The sequence below is a fragment of the Pipra filicauda genome, unplaced genomic scaffold (genome assembly GCF_003945595.2).
Source record: "Pipra filicauda isolate LSUMZ 115617 unplaced genomic scaffold, ASM394559v2 scaffold20_size4479445_pilon, whole genome shotgun sequence".
Taxonomy (NCBI): domain Eukaryota; kingdom Metazoa; phylum Chordata; class Aves; order Passeriformes; family Pipridae; genus Pipra; species Pipra filicauda.
Window position 1 is genome coordinate 1,103,272 of NW_024104321.1, and position 25,324 is coordinate 1,128,595.

Here is a 25,324-nt window from a genome sequence, read left to right on the forward strand (position 1 = left end):
AGTATTTTGCTTTCTCAAAGGACCTGAGGGGAGTGGAGGGGAAGCTTCTTTTGCAGAAGCAGCTGTATGTAGGACTCTGTGTGCATAGAATTTTTCTTTCTCTCTTTTTTTTTTTTCCTCTCTATCTTACATTAAATGCACTGAGAATTATTTTAGGCTCAGAAGGAAAAAAAGTTTGACATATTCTTCTAGAAATACGTTTGATGGATGCCTGGTTTTGTCCACAGTTGAAATGAAAAGCTCTGGAATCCTTATCTCCTCATTTGTGTTTCAGTACATCTAAACAGGGATTTGGGCCATCATTTATTCTACTGTTTCAATTAGAAAAATACAGTTTGTATTCTCAGCAGAGAGATAAATTTCATGGGACTGGAACTTGAAGTTTTCTTAACAACATGAATCAATATTAGGTACTTTAAAGCACTCTGGAATATGTGTAAAAAAATTACCAGCTTAAGCATGATTTTAACTACTTGTTAAACCCACCAAAGCTCCATGACTTAGAACGTACATGAACATGGCCTTTCCCTACTGCTGATGTGATCTAAATTCTTGTAGTTTGAATGTCTTGTCATATTTTTGCTCTTTTTTTCCTGCAAATATTTCTGGTATGTGCAGAAAGCATCATAACAGTTAGTGCTTCTGTTACTTCCAGGTAACTCTCTATGAAAACAGATTATTGCTGCCTCTCTTTTCCATCTATACTTGAAGCCCAACTCATGCATTTGAGTTTGTAGCCATTAATAATTAGGGCTAATAATTAGAATCTTAAGTAAAATTCTAGAAAGACCATTAATGAGGAACTTTGGCAATGGAGTAGTCTACACTGTGATAAAACTAGTGTACAGAAGTGAAGGTGAAGTAGTCTAAATCAAGAACTTGTATTTAACCTCTTTCTGTCTTCTGTTTCTGGAATTATAGTTTCAAAAGCTGGAATAACCCCTCTGATGAGGCCTATCTCCATTCCCAACATTGACAACTGCATCTGATTCCACTTTCATTGTGTGTAGAACTAAGGGAAACTGAGTAGGTTTTTGACAGGGATGCAGGCGAATATCTAACTTGCTCCTCTGCCAGGAATGTGGAAGTAGAATTAATGCTCCTAAAAAGCTTTGCTCGGGTGGGGAGTATTACAGAAGTCTTAAGGGATAAAATAGAACTATGCTAAATCAGTTTGGCCAAGTCTTGTAAACAAATAATACCAGTTACATAGTTGTTCTTTAAATGCGTTGTTGGAAAAAAAAGGATTTCTTTTCAGTGGTGAAGTATCCCCAAGTAAATAAAATTGAGAAGTAAATAAAACTGAGGGACACCTTCAAGAGGCAGGAAAATACACTCTAAATACTATTATATTTAAATACTACAGATCGAAACTTTACAGCAAAATCTGCTGATACTGGCAAGGCATGAGAAGACACATCCTCTTTCTTTACACATAAAATCATAAATATTTTCTTAATTTAAATGGTGCTGTGCTGTAGGCTGGTCCTGTTTTCCATGCAAGGGCAGGCTTTGATTTTGATTTGTGGTTCTAGCAGTTATAACTATTCACTTCAGTAGGCCAACTTCAGATTTCTCACAGAGATAAGGCAGATCCTAATGGAGGCGAGGCACTGGTGATCTGCGTTGTGGCTTCTTCCCCTGCTGTTAACTTGCAGTGTGACTTTCGCTTAAATCCAGGAGGGAGGGGAGAGGAGAACTATATTTCACCAGGAAAACTGCAAACTAACCTCCACTTGAGGAGAAAGGCAACAGAAGAGAGCTGCAATTATAACTTCTTAAAGGGTGAAGAAAAATAACCTTATCCCCTTGATCAAGGCAAACATGTTTAAAATGCTTGTTTAGTAGTTCTGTTATCACAGAATGAAATTTAACAGAACATGCTGTTTTTAAATGAATATATCACTATGTATCCCCTGGTTGAGGTAGTTCTAGGCACTACTTTCACTAAGGCTTTTTCCCACATAAGTTTTTGTCCGTGCACGGAACGTTATGACCATACCACGTACAGTTTTATATATCATCTTTTTAAAAGTCATGTAAGCCAACAGTGTTCTCTGTTTTAACAATATAAAACTTAGATGCCTACTTTCTAAAATATTCTTTAGCTAATCTTCCTGTGCACCTGTAACTTAGTTTTCACAAATGATGCAAGGATTGGGGAAAGATGGGAAAATGCTCCCATTTGTAATTGTGCCAAAGAAAACATACTTATTTTGATTTAGGGTATATTCATAGCTGTTAAGTAAGAGAAAAAAACCAGTCTTATAATGTTGCCCATAGTATGCCTGTGGATGCAACCACATTACGTCAAGTGAATTTTGTAATACTAAGGCAAGTCATGGGAAATGTTCACATGGAAATCCCAATCCTATGTTGCCACTGACAAAAGGGCATCCCATTTATGGAAGAAAGCAAGAAACAAGTCAAAGGAAGTCTGAGAAGCAAAATGTTTTCCTAGTGACATTTAGGATGAAATGCAATAAACATTTTTTCAGGTCAGTTTTTCAACCTTTTTCTTTTTTTCTTTTTACAGTGGATGGAACTGAGGTTTAACACACTAGCAAAATGCCCACACTGCAAAAAAATGTAAGTTTTCTGAAAACAAGGTTATGTAAATTACTGTGAAGTTGCCAGTGTTTCTTCTGTAAAAGTCTTTGGAGTAAAATATGTTAGCTGTGCTGATGATTTTGCTGTGCTCATCTGAACTTCAAGGCTAAAGCGCATGTTGTGTGCACATGAATTCTCCACTCTTTATGCACAAATCAGTAACTTTGACAAATCCAACCTGCATTTATGAAAAGTCTGATTGAATTGACAGAGGCAAAAATAAGCTACTAACAATAGGCAGGAATGGGTGCTAAAATTGACAAGTTACGTCCTTGAAATTTTACCTCTTCATGCAGTAGTAATCAGATGTCATCTTTAAATTTAGAACTTTACCTGCCTTATTGTAAAAGGAGGAAAGGAACTAATCTTAATTTGAAAGAGGTTTTACTGATATTATAAACTCAACAACTAACTTGTGTTAAGCATCCTAATGCATTAGCTTGTTTAATGTTTATGAATTACTGTGGAATAACTTGTCTACTCATTTGTTATTACTTTAATGAGAACAAGAAAAGTTAGAATACAAGAGCTGTAAGAGTCTGTTTTGGTTTTTTGTTTGGACCTCTCTTTTTGAGTATTTGGCCTTTATTATTTGAGGTCAGGAATATTTAGTTTGAATTGTTGCTAAAAACTACACTACTAACATACACTAACTCGACCACAGGATGTGAAATATTACTTCAGAGACTTTTGCATACTGCTGATTTATTTAAATATTGGTCTTCCTTTGACAGGCAAGTGTGACTTCCAGTTGAAGGAGCAAATGTGTTTTCCACTGGAGAACCACAGCTGTGTTGCATGTTGTAGGACAACTAGCAGGTCCCTCAGGAAGCAGAAGGCTTAGCATAAATGTACTGTAGGTGTGGGCATGACCTGGCCTTCAACAGTGATTGAAGTCTTTTTATTGGAGTATTTGATAGAGAAGTCAGTCTAGTGCTGTGTTTAACCTCAGGGCTATAACCGATCATGTGTGTAGTAGTGGACATGTTCTAGTTTGCTTAAGTCAAATAAACTCAGTCTTGGTGAGATGCTTCAGGGATTTTTTAAGGACTGTAATTGCATTAAGTCTCTTCAGTCCTGAGGGAGGGGCTGATGTTTTGCTGTTTGGTTTGTTTTCAAACTAATTGCAATTATGTTTATATTTTATCATGTCACTCTTGATAGCTGACCTCAGCTTTTTTCTTGACTCTCCTTAGGTACAAAATTATTTGCTGTTTAATCTTAAAAAAAAGGCAAAACAAAAACCTCCAGCAAAGAACAACCAAAAAAACCCCTAACTCCAACAATAACAGCAGCAAAATAAACCATACTCAAAGCAACAGTCGAAAAGTCACACCATGTGATCTTTTGGTTTGTCTTCTGTTGATTAATGTTGCTTGTACTTTAAATTCCAGCTGGAGTCTAAGGTTTTCTTAGTATCTCTGTTGATAAAGTGGAAAGCATGCTATCTGTATGTAAGGAAACAGGAGCCTCTCTGCAGTGCAATTTGTGATAATTGCAGCTTGCCTGGCAACTGTACAGCAGAATACAAAACTAATTTTAACGAGTGGGCATGTCTGTCCTTGGGCTGAGGATGCAAACTGTGGAATATTGTAATTTAGCCTTGAATGAGTTGCTTGGTGTTTTCCCACATTTGAGATGCGATGGTCAGGAGTTCTGCACTTCCAGCAGCATAAACATTTTTAACACTTGGATTTAGGGCACAGCATAGGTGAGACAGAGCTTTGAGTCGTGATGATGGAATAAATAACTGCAGTGACCTGCTTTTTCTCGGGCCTTTGTCAGAGGTCGTTGTGGCCAAGTAGTTAGAAGGGAATGTGGGGTTCTTTATTTCAGCTTATTAATGCAAATCTTCTTTCTTTAGTAGCTGAGTAGTCAGATGCAAAACTATTCATTCCTTCTGTTGACTCAGTGGATGACTGTCACTGAAAAAAGGATAGTGTAGACTAAGGCACAAGGCACCTTTAATGACTGCAACAGTAAGTTTTTCAAGGAAGCATCAGCTGAGACTTTTAGATTCTCAAATAATTTTCATAACTTTGTTTCAAATGTTTTTAAAAGTGCAGTGCATCTCTGCAAATTGTTTGTTTGTGACCTCCTGTTTGGTTGATGGAAATTAGATCTTAATATTAAGAATGTCTTTTAAAACTGCAGGGAGATCAGGAGTTATTACATGAAAGGGTCAATAATGAAACAATGTTCAGGGGAAAATAAAGCAGTCGTGCCTTAGAGTATGTAAACAAAGGCACCTTTCATATCTGGATGTTGGGGGAAATAGGATCTTCTGGTTTGTTTTTAGTCCTATCTATGTGCTATCATTGTGGTTACAACTTTATTGTTTTGTGACATACTTTTTTTCTCTTGCAAAATAACTTGGGAAATACAGGAAATTAATTGTGAGGCAGAGAATAAAATCACTTGTTTAGTAAATGACCAAATGTCTTTGAAGTAGGCTGTAAACCTTGCATGCCAGTATAGGTAAGGTGTTTGCAGAAGCCCTAGTGGTGCCTAGTGGTTCACCCTGTCTCAAGCCCTTAGTTGCATGTTATCCACTGCTTTGGGACAACAAATGTAGCTAATGAGTAAATTGTTATGATACAGCTTTATTTTATAGTGACACCTAGGAATGGGAGAGAAACAGTTACTTTTTACTCATTGCAAAATAGCAGATGTTTCTCAGCCTGTTTCCCAAAAAAGTGAGAGATTTAAAGGAAGGCTTCTGGTATTTTTCTTGTTTAATGATGAAGAAACTTTTCTTTTATGTTCTCTTAATGTTCTTTTAATGTCTGCAATTCTCTTTCCCAAGCTGTATATTAAATCATCTAGAAACTTCAGGATCATGAATTCAGTTACTAGAAAGAGAAATAACTTGAATGCTACAAGTTATTATTTCAGAATTTCAAATCTTTTTTCCTTTAGAACCTACCTAATTTACTTTCTACAGTCTGACAAAACCGTGAACCCTAATGAATTTATAAAACCTTTGCTCCATAAAGACTGCAGGACTTTTAGGAAAGACAGAGATGTTGGAACCCCATCACTACTATGGAGGCTAGTTTCAGCAGTGCTATTCACCTTCAAAATACTGGCATTTTGATTTTCCTCTTAAAAACCCTCCTGAAAGCATGTCTGAAATCCTGGCTATAATTCCTATTATTTAGAGCACAAGAGACCCAGCATTCTTTCCTGTGGTACTTTTTTTTATAGCCTTTGTCCCTTGTGGTGGTTTTCCCCTCTTTTAATTACTACCCAGTGCTAAATTGGCTCTGATGTCTTTTATATCTGCTGCTGCCCAAAGGTCTGGCAGGTGCCTTTGCTTCCTCAGCAGCAGCTCAGAAACAAAGAACCACTGCCTTCTGGAGAGTTCTGTAGTGAGTTCCCTCATACTCCCACGGTGGAACTAATTGGCTACTTCTGTGATATGAAAATGTTCTTTTGATCCCAGATTTCCAAATGTGCTTGTCAATGTCGCAGTTGGTAGGTTTTGAGGTAGAATTTTAGCTTTCTTTATTCAAAGTTAGTTTGGGGTTTTTATGTGTAATTTGGTGTGGGTAGAGGGAAACTTCACTATTTAGAGTGGGCCAGTGGCTAGTGTCACTGTCAGGAGGTGAAAAATGAATTATGGTTTACTTGGATTGCTAAATATTCCCAGGTCTGTTATGTGACTGTAGAAACTTAATATTGCTTATTTCATGTTTGCTTTCTGTGGAAAGAGAAAAACTGTTAAATTGAGACATTCTATACATTTCCTTTTTGGGGTATTTGAGGTGATGGTTTCTCCCTCAGCCTTTCTTCCTGGATAGGAGACAAAACTTGGGAGAAATATGTTTGGGAAATACACACAGCACCTGCAGTGTTACGATTACAAAAACAGGATGGTAAGTCAGCTCTGAAACTGAAGGTCTCTTTCCCAGAATTAACTTTGCCTCTGTGTGAAATACACAGCAGGGTAAATATCATGCATGTTTTAGGTGTATTGAACATGACATTTCTACCAGCTTATCTGACCGTATCCAGCTCTGTAATAGAATTAACTTTCTGAGTACGTAGCCAGGAAATCCTGCAAAGGAGGGAATCTGAGGTCAGTTTGGCAAGCATCTCCTTGCTTTCCCCTTTTATAAAAGTGCTTTTTGATTTGATTATTTTTCTCCTCATGTAACTTGGAATTGGACAATATATCCTTTTTTCTGGAATGGCTGTAGGGTGGCTTTTGAGGGAGTGTGTAGAGTGTGTGTGTGAGGATTGTAAGATATCATTATTTCCCCAACTGGGAATTCTCCCATACAGATGACACCATACACATCCCCCAGCTCCATCCCACATGTGTATTCTAAAATAATTTCCCCATGGAAATTAATGAGCAGAACTGCTTTGGGACTTTTCATGCTCTTCTGAAAATTACTTGAGTGGTCACTGTATTTCAACTCTTGCCTCACAAGATGAAGCTCAGTGTGTTAGCTTGAGGACTGTGGTGGTGTGTGGTTTTGATTTGTTTTTTTTTTTTTCTTGGATCATTTTAGAAATTCCTTGTAAAGAAATAATGTTGGAGTAAAGCTGCTTAAACTCTGTTTGAAGGCTTTCTAAGATGAATGCTTAAAAAATTTTAGTCACATGCTAAGCATATGAGGCCTTACTATGTGGTTAATTAACTGGAGCCAGAAATTTGGTCAGTCATATGATGCATGTACTACTTTAATAGTTTAGCACTGTTTTTTTCTGTTATGCATTTATCTTAAATATGTTGAGCTATCATGAGATGAAAATTACTTTCCCTTGCATCCTTGAACACAGAATACAAGCATTCCATTATTTCCAAAGGTGTGTTGATCTCCCAGAATGGGATGAAGTAACTTAACTAATGATAGCATGCTTCAGGATGCTTCAAAACTACCTCTAATATAGATGGTACATGTTTTTAATGAAAGAACCTCTGCCTCTGTAGTCCTTTTACTTGTATTTCAATGAAATTAAATCGTGTTCCTATTTTCCTCATTAGTATAGCTGCATGTCATTGCAGATGTGTGACTCAAGATGTATTTCCTAAACAATGCTAAGCTTCTGAAATAATATTTCTAACCTGTAGTAAATAATGTTTTATTTGCATTTTATATTCTGTTCGACTGAAGCACTGATAGCTTGATGCAGCAAGTAGAGACAAAACTGTCTGTCCTGGAGTTCATAGTCCAGATGATGAGTGACAGAACTTCAGGGCGTTTATTTACCTTGGTTGTCAGAAGTGATTTGTGCAGCTCATGTAACTTGTGGTAGAACTCTGAAAGAAATTGGAAAGTAAGAAGAATTTGTCATGTTTTTGAAGTTATCAAAACTGACTTAAAGATGTCTAAAGCATTTCAGTCTTTGGAGATGTTGAACATGGAAAAAAATTACATGTCTGTGACTAAAATGATTTATGTTTACCTTCAAGAAACAGGACAGTTTAGTTGCTGAACGGTATTGAGTGAACTATTCCAGGAAATGGATAATGAAGGTTGTTATTAATGACATTTAGGAGGAGTAGAAGTGATTTCCAGTTAATTAGATGGAGTGAATATATTAAGGCCATATGCTGATGAATCAAGTCTGAAGAGTGTCTTGCAACCTTCATAAAAGTTTCAAAGCCAACTTAAGTTTTGCAATCCAAAGGCTATTCAAGATACTTACCTTGATACACTCCTCATGCTGTGGGCACAGGAGGTGGGACACACTCAAACTGTAGGTGTGGCACCACCTCTTTCTTGTAAGCACCTAGATTTTTAGGTATTAGATAATCACCAATAGTTCCCCTTTAAAACAAATGTGGACTGTGTCTTGTACTTTGTAGTAAAATTTTAAACTTTTCCTACAACTTTATAAACTTAAGATGGTGTATGTCACAGAATCACTGAATATTCTGGGTTGGCAGGGACCCACGAGGATCATCGAGTCCAACTCTTAAGTGAATGGCCCATGCAGGGATCAAACCCTGAACCTTGGCATTGTCAGCACCGTGCTCTAACCAACCAAGCTAATCTCAGGGTTGTGTGTTGCCATTCTCTTTCCATCCCCTCATTTAGTTACTGTTGATGGCAGGGGTTGTTTTTGTGGTGTTTGTTATTTGGTTGGATGGGGGTATTTTTGTTTAATTTACAACATTATTTATTTCCTAACAGTTCATCCGTTGGAAGTGCGCTGCCGCGGAGGCGCTGCTGTGCATATATCACAATTGGAATGATATGCATCTTCATTGGCGTTGGATTAACTGTGAGTGATGACCTGTGATGTAATTGCAACTGTGTGGGAGGGTGCATGTTCAAAGGAGCGCTCTCAGTTGACTTGCTCTTCCTTCCCCAGAATTTGAGTAAACCTTCCGAAGTCTATGTTGGTTTTGTCATCTCTATTAAAACCGTGGACTTAGCCAGAAAAATAAAATGTTTCTAAAAAAAAAAAGTGTTCTGGCACTTTGAAAGTTTCTTCGTTCTTATGTTAAATTTGACTCTTCGTCTGTCTGAAACCTTCAGTTTTATGAAAAATGGTTTACTTCACTGTAGAAATACTGGAACATCTTGCTCTTGCTAGAGCTCTTAAAACTTCCAGGCTTCCAGAAATACATGTTGCTGTATAGCCAGGAATGTAAGTTCCACTGCAGTAGAGGTGAATGGGATTCCAAAAGCTAGAAATATTTGTATTTGCAATTTGTACAAGCTATAAGGAGTGAAACCAGATAACAAACTATCTACAAATTAAAAAGCTCACACTCTTGTTGCTCTGCTACTTGGAAAACGGTCTGGCTTACCCGTAACTGATACTGGTTACTAGAACCAACCTTCTACCTGGCAATCCCAGAAAAGTACGTGTGAGGAAATACCTGCAGTGAATTTATGTGTGTAATTCTCATTAGACCTCTAACTTGCATTTTAACTTGAATAATTATTTATGTGTGAGTTTAAATGAGTTATGAAGGATTTTCCAGTTTCCCTAATAGAAAAAAAAGACAGCCAGAAATAAAAACAGTGAGAGATGGATTTCTTTTTTTTTTCCATGACCTTACTGAGCTTGAAAACTATGTGGAAAAAATTTTCCACGAGGTTTGTCCACAGGCTGATGTAGCCTCCATCCTTGGGAGTTTTTTGGGACCCATCTGGGGTAAAACCCTGAACAACTTGGTCTGACCTTAGAGTTGACCCTGCTTTGATTGGGAAGTTGGCACTAGAAGTCTCCTGATGTCCCCTTCAAGCTCAATTACCCTATGGTTCTGTAAAATTAAGCTAATAAAATATCTGATTTGCCCTTACCAGAGTTGAAAGGGTGCTGAAATGCTTCTCTTTAATATAACTTGCTCTTCTCTGAAGAGCAGATAGCGCTGTGTGTTTGACACTTCTGTTTTCTCTTTTTAGGTTGGTACACAAGATTTCGCCAGGCGATTTCACGCAACATATGTTTCTTGGGCTGTTGCTTATCTCTTAGGTTTAATCTGCCTCATTCGAGCCTGCTACTGGGGAGCCATTAAAGTCAGTTATCCAGAGCACAGTTTTGCGTAGAGAAATTGTTAGGTTATAGATGAATGTCTAGTAATTCTGGATATTACATCGTGGACACTTTTAAAACCTTTCCTATAAGGATTCCATTCTGTTCAAAGTAGTTTAAAGACTGGGGGTCTCTAAGAACAAATGTTCATTGCACTACATAATATGCAAATAGTTTGTTTTGCTGCTAGATTCCCTAGCTCTGAATACTAAAGCTGTGTTTACATGTTCATAACTCTGTCTTTATAGGCGTTGAATTTTATTTCAATAGTCAGTATTAAGTTTTACATTTCCTTTGTTATGTTAAAATCCGTCTGCCATTTTTCTAGATGATCAGTAAAAGTTCAAAAGCAAGAGTGTTTATAAGTGTTTCTACAGTAGCTTCACATTTGTACTTCACATTTTAACTAAAATTATATTCAAGTGGCTTGCTTTAAAACCTAAGCAATAAGCGTTTTGCTTGAACTGCTTACTGTACCTTTTGCCTAAGATCATAGTGACCTTATTCAGGAAATGAAAGTTATGGGTATACTTTAAAAGACTGACACTGTTGCTAGAGAGACATTTGTAAACACTGTATGCTTGGAGATTTTTCAGGTAGAGAGATGCTATTTTGGTAGTCCAATTAAATTTCCATCTATCCAGGATTGGATTTCAGTTAGGATAAATGCTTTCTTCTCAAGGATCCTGGGACTGAGGTTTTGGGTTTTTTTGGTGGTTTTTTTTTAACTGGCAAATCCTAAAAGCCATGCTCGGATTATGGAACTTAACTCCAGTTATTCGTACAAGTTCCTTTACAGGGTCTAAGGGAAGCATTTCGTATGAATTGGTTTGTAATACTTCAGTGTCATGTAGATGACAATAAGGTGGTGATGGGTTTCCTCTTACTTTTCTCTGATCATGTCAGATTTTCCCTGTTTGGGAGAGTTATGACACTGGTCACTGCAAAGGGAGACACTGTAAATTCTCATTAACTGCTGTAATAAGGAAATGAGTAAACTATTACTTGGACCATTCCATCCAGTACATCTAGTCAATTTAGCACTGACTTGCCAAGAGAATACGGAAACAGAAAGTTTTTTCTAATGATGTATTCACAAAGGATTGAGGGACCAGTTCTTGCACTGCCCATCTTTATAGTTTTAAACAAGTTTTTGCTAAATTCAGAAGGAATGTCCTGAGTGATTTAGACAAGTGTAGTAATTTAGATAATGGGGTCAGATGGGTAAATTAATATGGATGTTTCAGGGATACATGTAATTTAAATTATCTATGTTCCTGCTAAGTCAAAATGATATTCGGATAAGGATTTTGGAGCACAATAAATGTAAATGATCAAACTGTAAATGACCTGTCTTTGTATGATGCTAAATGTATAAAAGCAGTAGCTCAGGATTACAATGTACCTTTTACAAATAAACTAATAAATAAAGATTATTATTCAAACTTAAAGTATTTTGTTACTTACATGTAAATAAAAATGGACAAGTGGAAGAATTTCCTAGTGTGATACAGAAACCACAAAGGTATGGCACAGCAAAGGTGAACTCTGCATTTTTACCAAATGGAATATAAGACAGCAATAATAAATTGCTCTTTGGTTGATGTTTTGGGAAGAATGAGGAAGTAAATAAGGGATGAAACCCATGTTGGGATTGCTTTATTAGTCAATGGCTTGTTGGTGGACTACAGTAATATACTGTCATCTTTTCCTAATGCTTTTCACATCCCTTCGCTGTAGGGATTTGCAGTACATGCTTGCATCTTAAACCTGTGAATACTCTTTTCTGTTATTTTGTGTTTCAAAATACTGCCTGTACTCTGCATTCTGAAATAAAGTAGGCTGGGGCTGTACAGAAAATCATCCACTGCTTTTGTAATTTCAGTGGGGGATGGGAGAGGCTGGGTATAATGTGTTAATGAATCAAAGGAATTTGCACTTTTTCCCCCTGTGTTAAGCTGTACTTTATCTCTTGTCTCGTGCTTCTCCTTTTTTCTTCTCAACTTCTTTGAGCAGAAGGGACAATATATGGACAAAGTAATTTATTTTTGTCAGTCAGGGTACTAGCATGGTTTGCCTCTTCCTTTTGCAAAGTAAAACATGGTAGTTATTTCTATAAAATGTGTCATTACATTCCAACCACTGCTGGGTACACAGAATCGTGATATTTTAACCAGCTAAGAAAATTAATGGTAGAAGCTGATGGGTCTTTACAAGGGACTCAGGTAGATCTGGCCATTTGTGAAGCAGGCTTGTTTGCAGACAGTCGTGATGTTCTGTGCTGAACTACATGTCAAACTGTTAAACTTCTCTAAACTTTAAGTAAAAAACCACAAATATTAAAATCCTGTGCATACTGACCACTAGAAGAACTTTCAGTTTTTATAGTCACTTGTTGCTTTTGTTGCCTTTCAATAGTCTTTTCCTCTCGGTATTATTTTTGTATTAGGTGTGGGAAGGAGTTACTCAAATTTACAATTAAGGGCTTCTGCACTTTCAGGTTTTATCTCCACCCTTCCTTGCTCTCCTTCCACTCCTTCCCACCAAAGAGCTTTTTTATAAACTGTGTGTCCTTGAGTAGGAAGCACTTCAGACCTTAAACTGTGTTTAATTTTTTAATTATAAACCTACTGATGCCTGAGTCTTTTACTGGTTTTGTTTGTACCTGTCATACATGTTCATATGTTGTCTTAGGAGGCCTAGGGGGTAGTAGGAGATCTTTGTCACAAGTAGCATGTTGAAAGAAGCTAGAGGTTTCAAATCAGCCTGATAAGAATTTCACCATGAAGTGCTTGGAGAAGATGCTGGAGCAGCTGTGGAGTCATTAGTGGTTATTGCTGAGAAATGGATGGTGATTTTCAAACAATTTGATGTCTTTATAAACAGAGGAAAAGCTGGGGCAGCAGCTTAATAAAAAGTACTAGAAAATCATTGTAACTAACTTTAGGGACTTGAATAATAAGTAGGTGAGTAGCAGCAAGACAATTTGTCATGTTAGATCCATCTAATGGCCTTTCCAACAGCAAAAATTCCACACTGAATGCAGTATGCACTCTAAAAATATCTGTGAAATATTCTTCCAAGCAAGCTTGAGAAACACCTCAGTAAAATTATTCAAAAATAGTGATTTTCTAATAGGGAAGATGTAGCAAATACATGCCAGCTATGTGGAAATACTTAATATTTTTGTAAAGATAGTATGCTGTTCATCTATTTCACTTCTAGCTGTTAAAATCTGAGAGCAAGCTGACTGACTGCATTAAGTTAACTTATCCTGTTTTCCTACCTAATTTCTTTATGTGTGATGTGGATTAACAGTGGCAGGGACTGAACTTTCCCTTTGTTGTGGAAAAATAGATCAGTGTTGGAGAAATGAGTGTCACTAAATTACTTGGAATAGAAAATTCTAATGATAACATTTAGTATAATGTATAATATTTGAAAGCTAGACCCTCATTATATTAAATCCCCCTTCATGCTGAAGATTATTCTCTTTATAGTGGAGTTACAAACCATGTTTGTTTCAGTAGCCAGATCAGATTAAATTGTCCTCATTCCTTAGCCTTCCACCTATCCTTCATCCCTATCCCATGGCTTACCATCAGAGCTGTACTGGAGGAGTGCGATCGACTGCACTGTACACCCATTGCTGTAGGACAAAAGCCTGCTTGAAAATAATTTAGAAAGTGCTTCCTTAATTCAGATTTCTTTCTATGATTTTGTTGGTACAATTGCTGCAGCAGATTGCATGAAGGTGAAGGAGCAAAAGGCTGGTTGGAGGTCATGAAGGAGAGGCGAGAGAGGAACTTAATCCGATTTAAGTTATTTGCAAGATTTTTGTTATGGATATTTGAGCCAACAAGAAAACAATATCTAGGCTCAATTTCCTACAGCTTTAATCACAAAAGGGCTTTTATTTTAGAACAATAAAGCTACTTGTAACTCATGTTACACTTCACTGGAATCTGGAAGAGTCTACTAGGGAGGTATCCCTCCATCACTTCCTCTACTTTTTCTATTCATCTGTAGGCATTCATGTTGGCTGGTTTGGGGGGGAAAAAAAGGTCATGAGGCTAAACAGATTTTGGAACTGGGTTTTATGGTTCCTTTTTAAGGGTTTATTAGCAAGAAGTGTGTTCGGCTAAAACTAGTGAACATAAGTAACAAATCTGACTATGGATTGGAAATTGCCGACCCAGATGACAAAGTTATATGTCATTGCAATGACTTAGTAAAATGATTATCGAGTGGGTTTAAGAACATTTATAAAAAATGGCTAAAAGATAAAACTGGATGAGACACATGGGGTCATAAGGACAGTTGCATATTAAGGTTTTATCCAGTAACAGCATGTCTTGTAATGGAGAAACAACAATTTATTTCTAAGTAAATTTAATACTCTCTCTTTTACATGGCTTTATATAAGTTTGTTATGACATGATTATAGTTCCAGCTTACTTAAATTTATGTGCATTGCTTAATGCTTAAAAAAATAACAAGCCCAAAACAATTGGGGCAGAGATGGAGAGACAGGTTAGAAAAACACTTCTGAGGGCATGCTGCTTATTTTTCTTGCAATATTTCCTAAGGACTGCTTTGAATTAAACTGTGTGAGAAGGAAGTTGCTAACAGGCTCACAGGTCCAGACCAAATGGCAATACAGCACATTACCTTCACAGAAAGATCAGAATCGGTTTCTAGTATTTCCAGAGCAACATCTTTAAACTTTCACTGTTCATTAGTGAAGTTTCTTACCCATGTCTAGTACATCTTTCTTGTCATGCTTTCAGTTTGTTAAAAAAATTAGCGGAGTTGCCTAGATAGGAAATAGGTAGAGAATTTAATTTTTATATTATTTGCCTATGTAATATTACTGGAGTATATTGAGTCCTCTTTAATTTTGTGATGTCATCATATTTTTCTTTGGGTGTTTTTAATTTCGTATCTGTAACTATGTTGTATCTGCCAGTTTCTTGAGATAAACTTTTGAAGTATACCGAATTCTTGCCTCTTAACATACAGTTTTACATACTGAACATAATTTCTAACTATTTCAGAGAGATAAAATATAAAGTACCTTGAAAAAAACAATCTTTAATACAGAGTTTCTGAGCTTTAATTGTCTCTTGTTTTGATGCTTATAATGTCAAATATTAATCTTTTAGAGCAAAATTTTCCATCCCAGGTGTCTCAGGTATATTTTCTGTGCAGTTTCAGTTCAAATAGTACTGTTTTGCCAGGAGGGAGAGCAGGGGAAAAACTGTTTATGCTTAAATAAAATCACATAGCTATACAATTCCAGCTATCCCTGCACCCTGCTTTGGAGCAGTTTGGCAGGATCAGTTGGCATTTTTAACTCTCCTGCCAAAGTGAGCTGAAATATGGCTGTGTTATGAGACTTCGAAAAATTTCACCTGTGTGCTTTCAGTAGACATTTGTTAGTAGAAGTGAGCTAAAAATTTCAGAATATCTGTTTTGTGCTGGATATCTTTCATTCTGGAGGTGCAGGAAATGCACATGGCTTTCCTGTAACTCCTCCTTCTTCCATTCCTCAAAGAAGAAAGGACTGCCTCCACCAGTACTGCAGGCTATTTTGTTGGCAATTGGGCAGCATGAAGGAAGAAAATAAAGGGGAGTGTCAGGATGAAGAAGTAGCACAGAGGGGGATAGTGATACAAAACTGAGGCCAAAAACAGAATCCATGAGAGTCAGACCAAGGAATAGAATCAGAGGAAATCACACCATGGAAAATTAGGAAGAAACACCTAATAATTTATTAGCTACATTAAATTCTGCTTAAACCAACCTTTTTACAGACTGCTGCTTTTGTGGTTTTTTGGGCCTTTTAGCACAATTATCTAGTCCGTAAAGGATTGCAGCATCTCTGCAAAGATGCTTTTGGTACTCCCAATCACTGTCCACCTGACTTTGCAGCAAAAGGATGAGGATGGAGAGAACCTGGGCTACGAGCTAGTCTTCTGGACTTACTGTTTGACACCAATGTGTCTATATCAGCCTACCCTGTATCAGGTAATGGGAGCTGGAAGATCTGTAGCAGCAAAACACTCCTCTGAAATTAAGAGCACACTTGTGTTCCCTACAAGTTCCCTCCATCAGCACTATCCTATGTAACCAAGGGACCCTGGAGTTCCTGGCAGAAATGCCCTGAGCTTGACAGCACCCACAGACAGAGGGGGAGCCCATATAAACTGTAGAGTTGAATCACCTCCTGAGGGCCAAAACGACCAAGAAACAAGAACTACAAGGGTAATCTTAATTTTTGTGGGTTTTTTTTAAATTATAAATGCATAAATGTCACAGAGCTGTTGTATTTAATATTATATTTACATTGTCTAAACTGGACACTAGGGAGGTAATGAAGCTAAGAGAAATTGTTAAAAATGCATGCACACTACAAAAAAGCCCTCCACAAAATAAATCGGAGTTTGCTATGAAACAGCTTAGATTTTCCTCAGAGATCTGGCACTCTCATACACACATACAAACACACACAAAAGTTTCTCATAGTTGTTATGCGTTAATCTCTTTCTGAGCTGGTTTGCAGTCAGCTCTATACCAGCTGCAAAACGATTGATGGGACATTTGTCACCATAGGCATCGCTGTGTACCTACTGTGCTATGAAGCTCTAACAGGACAGCTACCCTCAAATCCATGAATTTTATTCTGATTAGAAAAACACTAAAGTAGTCTCATTTACGTATTGCTGAACAGGACAGAGGCTTTTGAATCTGCATTTCTAATCAACATACTTCCAGTTTTGTTTAAAATGTTCTGTCACCAGGATCAGAAGAGATGGGCAATAGACTTCATGGACTTGTAGGCTTGCAGCAAATTACACTTTTTGTGACTGTTAACAGTGAAAAGAAGACATAACCTTAAAAATGTGTTTTTCTTTCCTATTTTGGAAAACGTGACATAGCAGCTATTATCAATAATAAACCCCCAGATGTACAAACATACTACAATTCAGTTTGCAAAGGCAGAAATGGTGTAGTCATAAGATACTGTATAGATCTGGTATTAAATCTGTGGCAGGAAGCTTAACAATAATGCTTTTTCCAGTCTAACAGTAAAAATTAGTGAGAATAAACCTTGGGATATATCTCATTTTGGGAGACAGGCTCTGTCAAACAAATTATTGACTTTTCCTATGCTTTATTGTTAAGAAGACAGAGCAGGTGGAGAATGCAGAGAGTTCACTGTCCTGCATGTCTGGACATGGGAACAGTGATGTTCGTGTCACGCACAGTCAGCGAGGCACTGTTTGGGATAGTGCCCTTCTCTACCCCAGAGAAGCAGCCTGGCTGTCACAGCAGCCAGCCCTTGGTACAGTGCCAGCAGCAAGAACTTCCAGCATTGACAGAAAAGACAGTATTGCACAAGGCAATTGCAAAGACCATTGCACAAGGCATAATCTTGTTAAGCCCACAACATGTATTTTTTATATGCCCAGCTCATGTATTTTAATACAGCATTAAGTGTACTGGACTGTTGCTAATACTGAATTGATTTCTGAGAGTAGGCAGAGAAATAATAAAATGATGAAATTTACAATTCCAGTGTTTATACTTGTGAAATTTAATTTACCTCCCCACTAGGATTAACTGCTTTTAGTTTCACACTTGTAAGTGCACAGGCTAGCTGAGCTGGAAAACTTGAATGGAATTTTCAAGTAACCACAGATCCTAATCTTGGCTTGAAAGAAAGCCTTGGTGTGAGCTGATTTAATGAGATATTTACATGAGCTGACTGAACCCTGTTTCCTATTCCATTATTACTTATGGAATCTGTCATTTTTTAAGTCTGTAATATTTTCTAAATTGTTGAGGAATATATGCTTTAATGAATAAAACAATTTCTAACACTCTTTGACTAGAGTGATAGAACGTTTTCTGTTTAGTATAACTATATAATATAGTCTTAGTGATGCCCATATTGCTAACTTTGCTTGGATTCAGAACATCAAGTTAGGATTTACTTCTCCTGCAAAAAATGATATTGCTGATAAGAAACTGATACAATTGGAGACCCTGAAGTTGCTTTCCAGGAACGAGGTAAGACTGGACAACAAATTCCTGACCCAGAGCAGCGCATGCATAATGTTCAGAATGGGATACTGACAGCCATGTTTAACTCTCAAAATACCTGTATCTACCCCTGGTTGGGGGAGGTGGGACGAGTGGAGAGAGGGCCACAGCAGCTCACACGATGAATTCTCATTGAAACTGATACCCTAGTGATAGATTTCTGTGAAGAATGGCTGTCAGAAGACTCCCTTTAAAATCTAAACTTCCTAAATGCTTTTGTGCTTAATTAAAAACTTTGGATTAAAAACTAAATAAATCTGAAAATGTGTTACATTTGTTGATTAAACTGCAATTAATATGTTATTTAAAAGATTATTCCAGAAAAGTACAGGTTTCTCATAAACCTTGGTTTTGATTGGCAGTGGCAATTAAAAGCATGGAAAGTAAAATACTTGCCTAAAAATACTTTTAATATTTACAGCCTTTGAGTCCTTTTATTTACAGAGCTTATATAAAGACTTTTTTTTTTGCAAATTTCTTTCACTACATTCATATGATAAACATTAAATCTAAATTAAAGCTCCATAAAAATGCATTTTAAAAAACTTTTAATATAAGCTGTGGTAGAATATTATAAAATAGATGGATATAATGTAATGGTATAAATTTGTTCCAGACCAAGACATATTATTAATGTAATACTTCTAAAGCCCTAGAAAGTACGATTTATTAATTAAAACAAAGGAATATCTGTAACTGCCTTGTGGGGCCAAGTGTCTCTGCAAACTTATGCTCAGAGACTGATCAACAAACTATTTTCTACATAGAAATGAGAACTTGATCTGATGTTTTTGAGGTTTCCTTTTTATTTTTAATAAGATGAATTGAAAATCTTTTCATTTTTGCCAGTTAGGGGGCTTACTCTCACTAACATCAAAGGCTTCAACTGTTCATTTTGCAGGCAGTGAATTACTTTTTCTAATTCATATACAGAAGTAGAAACTTTTGCATATTCAAAAAATCAAATTTTTATTCTTGGGATGACTTTAGGGCTTCAGTTCCAGAACAGGATTTGTAGGTACTATTTTTGGTTTTGTGTTTGGGTTGTTTTTTGTTTGTTTTTTTTTTTAATTATTCCTATGTTTGGTTAATGACAGCAGCAATTCTTTTGTTTCTGACTCGCTGTTGTTCCTTCTTCTCATTTGCTGTTTGGTGACCTTTGCTTTTTCCCTACCTTTGTCAGTGTTTCAGAGGCACACAGTAAATAATGGGGTAAGATCAAGAGCATCCGGGTGAGAAAAACCACCTTCTTGGCCAGAACAACCTGCTGTCCTGTGTTACAAAAACAGGTGAAATTTGATGGGTCCATTGCTACAATGAAGTGGCAAGCCTACATAACTGAGAGTAAGTAAATGATGGGTGCATCAGAGCATAAACTGTACAGTTTCTGGCTTCTAGTAGGATGATCTGCAGTAGGCAATGCCAAGCCAAGGCACACAATGCGTTCATTTTCCCTTAGTGCACCCCACTGCAGGTCTTCTCTTGCCAGAGCTTTCCTGCTTTTGGCAATTAGTTTCTATGGCAAGGAGTCCCTGCCCAGGCAGGAGTTAGTTCACTGACTCCATGAAACTGCTATTTCTGGCAGAGAAAAGGCAACCGCAAAGTGGACTGACAAAGCTTACAATGCTAGACTTTCTTCTGCACTCCTCTGAACTGCTGTTTCTCAGATCACTTCACACTACCTTGGTTCTCTCACGCTAGTTCACGTGGCAGGAGATGGCAGTTCTTCACCGTGAAGCACAGAATGATGTTTTTTCTTACATTCTCAGTCTTTGACAGCACACACAGCAGCCACATTATCTCTCTGCAGTGAATAGGTGTGTGCTCCAAACTGTTTTAGGAGTTTAAGGCTCGTCCCCTGCCTCTTCTGAAATAGAGACGATGTATTTCATAATGCAGAAAGATCAAATACACACTAAAGTTACACCGACTGCTGCCTTATTAGTTCATCTTTGCAAGTTACTATATATACACTACCTAGAAGAATGGACAAATAACAACTTAAAAGCTATAAAAATATTAATCTCTCTATTGTAAATAAATTAAAATTTAAATATCAATATAAGAAGCTTTATTCTGATTCCTTATAAATCATCCATATCTCAAATCTAGCAAAAGCTAACTGAGGTCATAATTATTCCATTCCAATATTTGGTAATTTGCCTTTAGTAATTTCACAATATATTTCAATGTGACAAAGCAAATCTGGGTGCATAAAAATGGATTAACTTACGAAGGATTAGTTTTCAATTAGGTCATTCTAACCCTCATATGTACATACACACATTTGGAAACATAACAGCTTTATTAATTTGAAATCATATTTCCTATTAGGCATATAAACTAAAATTGTCAACAATTGTCAACAACTTCGATAACAATTTTTCTCCACAGCTGTGACATAAACAATTATCTCAGTCCAGAGAAGCACGAATGCATAGTTTTAATGTGTGCATTTTTTATAATCACTACTGTTTTGCACAAGGTGTTTCCTTATGTCACATTCCAAGCTTTGGCCTTTATTTTTAACTTTTATGCTCTTGGTCCTGACTTATTTATTCGCATTGTACTCTATCTTTATTTACCAGTACAGTTTTGGTGCCATTTGCTGAATCATGCTGATTTAGTCTAAATCTAAAGGTAGCAATGTCTTAGTCATAAGACCCTATATATACTCCTGGTATTAAAGTTATGACAACAATCTCAATCAGCCTAAGAACTAAAACCAATTCCCATGACTGAAATACTGGAAAGCAGAATTCCTCATTCCATTGGAGCGGGAGCTGATTTCTCTTGAAGTTTCTTTTCAGATTCAGATACTAACTCCAGCATATATAAAGACTTTTAGGTCTTGTAATTCAGCTATGATAGCTATATCAGATGTAAGAATTCAGAGTAAAGGAATCTATACAAATAACAGGTGAAATTCTGGCCCAAACCCAGAAAAGAAGTGCAAAACTTTCATTAAGTGTATTAAGCCATGAATTTCAGCCTCCCAAAGCAAATTGAACTCTTCTAGGATTATTATTAATTATTAAATGCATGAGTCTCTTTCCCTGTACATATCTAAAAACACACAAGAGAACTATATGGGGGGGGGGTTGGTGTTTTGTTTTGTTTGTTTAATTCATCTGTTACTATGTGCATGTGCATATAGATTATGAAACTTTGTTCTGGATAATGATAGATGTGGATGAATTTCTATTGATTGATTCTATGCAGGACCACAAATCTTAACTTCTCTTATGCCTTTGTTAATCTCTTATGCCTTTTGTTAATAACAAAAATAAGCAAACAGCAGGTACTTTGATACTTTCTGATACCCTGCTTCATATACTGAGTTCATCAAGCTGTTAGCTGCAGTCTTACAGTTTTCCTTCTCTAGGGATCCACTGTCCCATGGCATCTTCTTCCACTATCCAATGCAATATAACAAACTAAAGCTCTGCATCTGAGCCATGCCCTCCACGTGGCAGTTCCTTTAACAGAGGTACAGTTTTGTGCATCAAAAAAGGGGCAACACTGAGAAGGGAGCAGTGCCTGAGCTGCTACCCTGTGACATGGCAGAGCCTACAGGTTTCATAGGCCTTCCTACCTTTTAATCTTCCTGCCAGTGGCTTCTGGGATCTCTTTCAAGAAGCAGGATGTGCAGCTGGTGTTTCAAAGCTGATAAAATAAGGTCAGTTGAAATGCTGATGTTCAGTGTCTGCAGTTATTAAGAATATTCAGTGCATCCTGAATGCACTGTTCAGTTCAGGTGCAATAATTAACCTCTGCAATTCAGTATTGCCACCCCTCCATGATGAGAGATGAACCTCCCCCAAAATAATGAATGTTTAGTTTTCGTAGGTCTTTTATATATTTATTTATAAAATTAATTTTATCTGTCATTTAGGGATTTTTTTGATACTTGCATGGTGCCTTAGATCCATGTTGTTAAGATTTTCTCCACATTCAAAAAACTCAGAAATTAAAGGAAAATGTTGAGAATCTGTTACAATTAATGATCCCAGAAAATTAATTTTAAAGGAAAATACAAAATCCTAATTCAGAAGAAGCATGACAGTTGATAGACTTGAAAGCATTTTTGTATGTGAAGAAAATATATTTGATATATGAATGTATGTAGTATTATATGCTGATCATAAACATTTGAGCCTCTATTTAGTTACATGTGGTAAGCACCAAATACAGTACTAACTTCCCATTTTTAATTCAACAGTTTCTGTAGTCAAAAAGAACAAGATTAATACCCATGATTAATATCCTGAATTCTCAAATCTATTGAAAGAAGAATATTAATATATTAAACAGCTCAACTTTAGGAACAATCAGGGGATAAAAACTTTTGCATTCTTTCCCTGGGCTGCCTCCCCAGGACAAGTCACTAGTTTAGCTGAAAGCAGCCACTTCACAAAAGTACAACTATAATATTCTGTGTGCACATATGTACATTTACAAGTACATTCTTGTCCCTCGGTGTCCTGTTGATTGACTTAATAAAGCATATAACATTGGAAATAATGTTTGCTTTTGCTTTGTGATGAAATTACTTTAAAAGTGGCTTTAGGAAAAAAAAAAGTTTCCCAAAAAAGTGCTCGTAAATAAATCACAATTACATATGCAAATAGGCTGATTACATTTGACTGCACAACTGAATAACAAATTATAGAGAAAATGGCTTTTTAATCTTGCAACTACAAGTCTGCCCTCAGGCTGACCCAAGAGTCCTTTCATTTCAGCTCAAACCCATTACTTTGCTGTTAAGTGCCATCCACTACAAAACTAAAATCATGTGCAATTACAATTACACGCTCATTTAGATGTGCAATTGGTCATTTTTTACACATGCAATATTGATATTATCTTTCATAAATGTTTTCTGCTTTCCTGAACCAAATCTACTACAGGGAGTGTAACTGTGTGGCTTTCTGCAATCTACGGCCTTTAGGAGCACAATCAGAATATTAAAAAGAAATAATCTCCGATTATTTCACAAAATAGAAAAAGACATTTGGTTTGGGGGTGAGTTTTTTCTATGTATATATGGATTTTGTTCACACATCTATTAAAACTTTAATATTTATATTTCGCTATATACAGTAAATCTCTCTTGGCTAGACCTGTCATTGGCCCTTCAAAATAATTACTGTATATATCAAGTATTTGAGAGAACACTAGATTATCATCATGTAATGTAAGAACATAGACAATACCAAATGAAGTAGAAATTTTCAGTAGTGTAATTACCAGCACCAAGCAAACTGGGAGACAACTGATAAAAGCTAAAGTTTTTTCCACTTTATGTTTTCATTTCCCACAATCAGAAGCACAATTCTCTCTAGGCACAGGCAAAGTTGCTGAAGACAGCAGGTTGCTGGGATCTGTGAAGTGGCTGCAGTCCAGCACTCCATCTTCCTCTGCCAGAGGCTGGAAAGCCTCACTGCTGCTGCTGGTATTGCCAACTCATGGGCGGCAGCCTGTGAGGTGATAACTATTCCTGCTGGGACAGTCAGTGCCTCAAAAACCAGCCATTACTTGCCCTAATATTCCCATCTTCCCAGCAGGCCTAGGAGCAACAAGCTTTCAAAGTAACTGGCACACACCATTTTTTTCCTCTTGCCCTATTTCTGCTCCTGTCCCTTCTCTTTTCCTTACAGATTAGAAGCAGCAGCCCAGTTTACAGCCCCTATGAAAAAGACAAGTGAGGATTTTTACTGTTTAGTTCATCCTTAGCATATTTAAATCTGTAAAAATACTGGAAGAATATGTAATTCTACATCTCTGTGATACCATTTCAGTAAGTCAAGAAGGCTTGTGTTGATCTGCTGTAAATCTGGTTTGCAGTACCTGACATGCTTCTTTGAAAAAGCACAACAGTCCCATGAAAAAACATACCTTTATCTTAGTTGCCCCATTGACTTTCCCATCAGTAACAGTTCTGGAGTAGCAGCCAACATTAATATTTATGTGCACTTACATATTAATAATTGATAATCAGTTCTGATTTAGCTAAAACATGAACAGAGGAGCAACTGTTTTACATGACAATCCTGTGAGAATAGATGCTGGCTTAGAAGAAACAGGATATGTCTGAGTATAAACTAACTCACTTGGGAGAAATTACTTTAAACAGGACCTTAAATGGCAGCAAGTGGGTCAGTGAGCATGCAGATGTGCTGCATCAGTGTCTGCAAAAAGAATGTGATAGCACACCATGCGTGAACAGTTGAGGAAACCAACTGGAAGATGATGTTAGGAGAGACTACTATAGGAGCATGACATCTGTATATAATAGCCGCTATTTCAAGGACAGTTTCAACTCTGCATACCTAAGTTAATAAAATTCAGAGACTGCAGCAAAGAACCAATATGCTTGATGAAATAAAACAGTCTTTATAAACTAGCCAGGACTGTACATCTTAATGTTGAATATTAATAATTAAGTACTTGCTATTTATCTAGTTATGTGCTTGATGTTACCTACCTGTTCTGTACAGTACCTCCGGACTCCCTAGCAGGTGATATTAAATACGTATTAAAAAAATTAACAAAAAAGTTAAGGACTTTAATGTTGTATACTTAAGTAAGATGACTACTGAATCTAGCAAACTAACACCAGGAAATTGTAGTCTGTTCCTTTGGGAGTCAGCAGGGTGTTTCCATTGTTAATTGTTGATTACATATTGTGAGATAAAATACACTTGAATTTCCAAAGCACGCAGGATGCCATCCCCTCTGTTGCTGAGAGGCCGTTCTCTGGTCCCTCCTGCCCATGTCACTGGTCGGTGCCATGAGGCAGGTTGGCGAGGACAGTTTTCTGACTCAGTGACAGCTTTCCAAGGCCTGTGGATTTCCCTTTTCTTTCTGGACGAGGTTAGCTGTGGAGGTCCACAGTTGTGTTCAAAAGTCGCTTATTTTCTCCTGTCTTCTGACAGAACGTGACTCACTTTGCGGGCCAGAGGAGGACACCACGTTCACTCATTTCCAGCCCCTCTCAGACCCGACCCCCGGGGGAGCAGGGCCGCCGCCCCTCCTCTCGCTCTCCCCGCTCCTCGGGGAGAGGCTCCCTCAGGGCGAGGCTCCCTCAGGGCGACGTTCA

At 37.1% G+C, this 25,324-nt stretch overlaps 1 protein-coding gene and 1 long non-coding RNA gene across 3 annotated transcripts in view; one reads left to right on the forward strand and one right to left on the reverse strand.

Moving 5' to 3' along the window:
• The window catches only part of PIP4P2 (phosphatidylinositol-4,5-bisphosphate 4-phosphatase 2), a 24,335-nt gene extending 12,771 nt beyond the window's left edge, over positions 1 to 11,564 (forward strand). The window contains exons 5-7 of the mRNA XM_027737362.1: positions 2,537 to 2,589; positions 8,760 to 8,850; positions 9,984 to 11,564. Coding sequence (XP_027593163.1) covers positions 2,537 to 2,589; positions 8,760 to 8,850; positions 9,984 to 10,127 — 288 coding nt within the window. The 3' untranslated portion in view covers positions 10,128 to 11,564. The remainder of the gene's footprint in view (positions 1 to 2,536; positions 2,590 to 8,759; positions 8,851 to 9,983) is intronic.
• On the reverse strand, positions 7,713 to 25,295 carry LOC113996359. Of its 2 annotated transcripts, XR_003543732.2 has the most exons (4): positions 24,710 to 25,295; positions 21,818 to 21,888; positions 19,905 to 20,089; positions 7,713 to 7,882 (listed from the first exon to the last, which is right to left on the reverse strand). It is a non-coding gene; the product is annotated as an uncharacterized LOC113996359 (long non-coding RNA). The 2 variants fall into 2 exon arrangements; XR_003543731.2 differs by lacking the exon at positions 7,713 to 7,882 and having other exon boundaries at positions 18,612 to 20,089.
• Between the last annotated feature and the right edge of the window lie 29 nt (positions 25,296 to 25,324).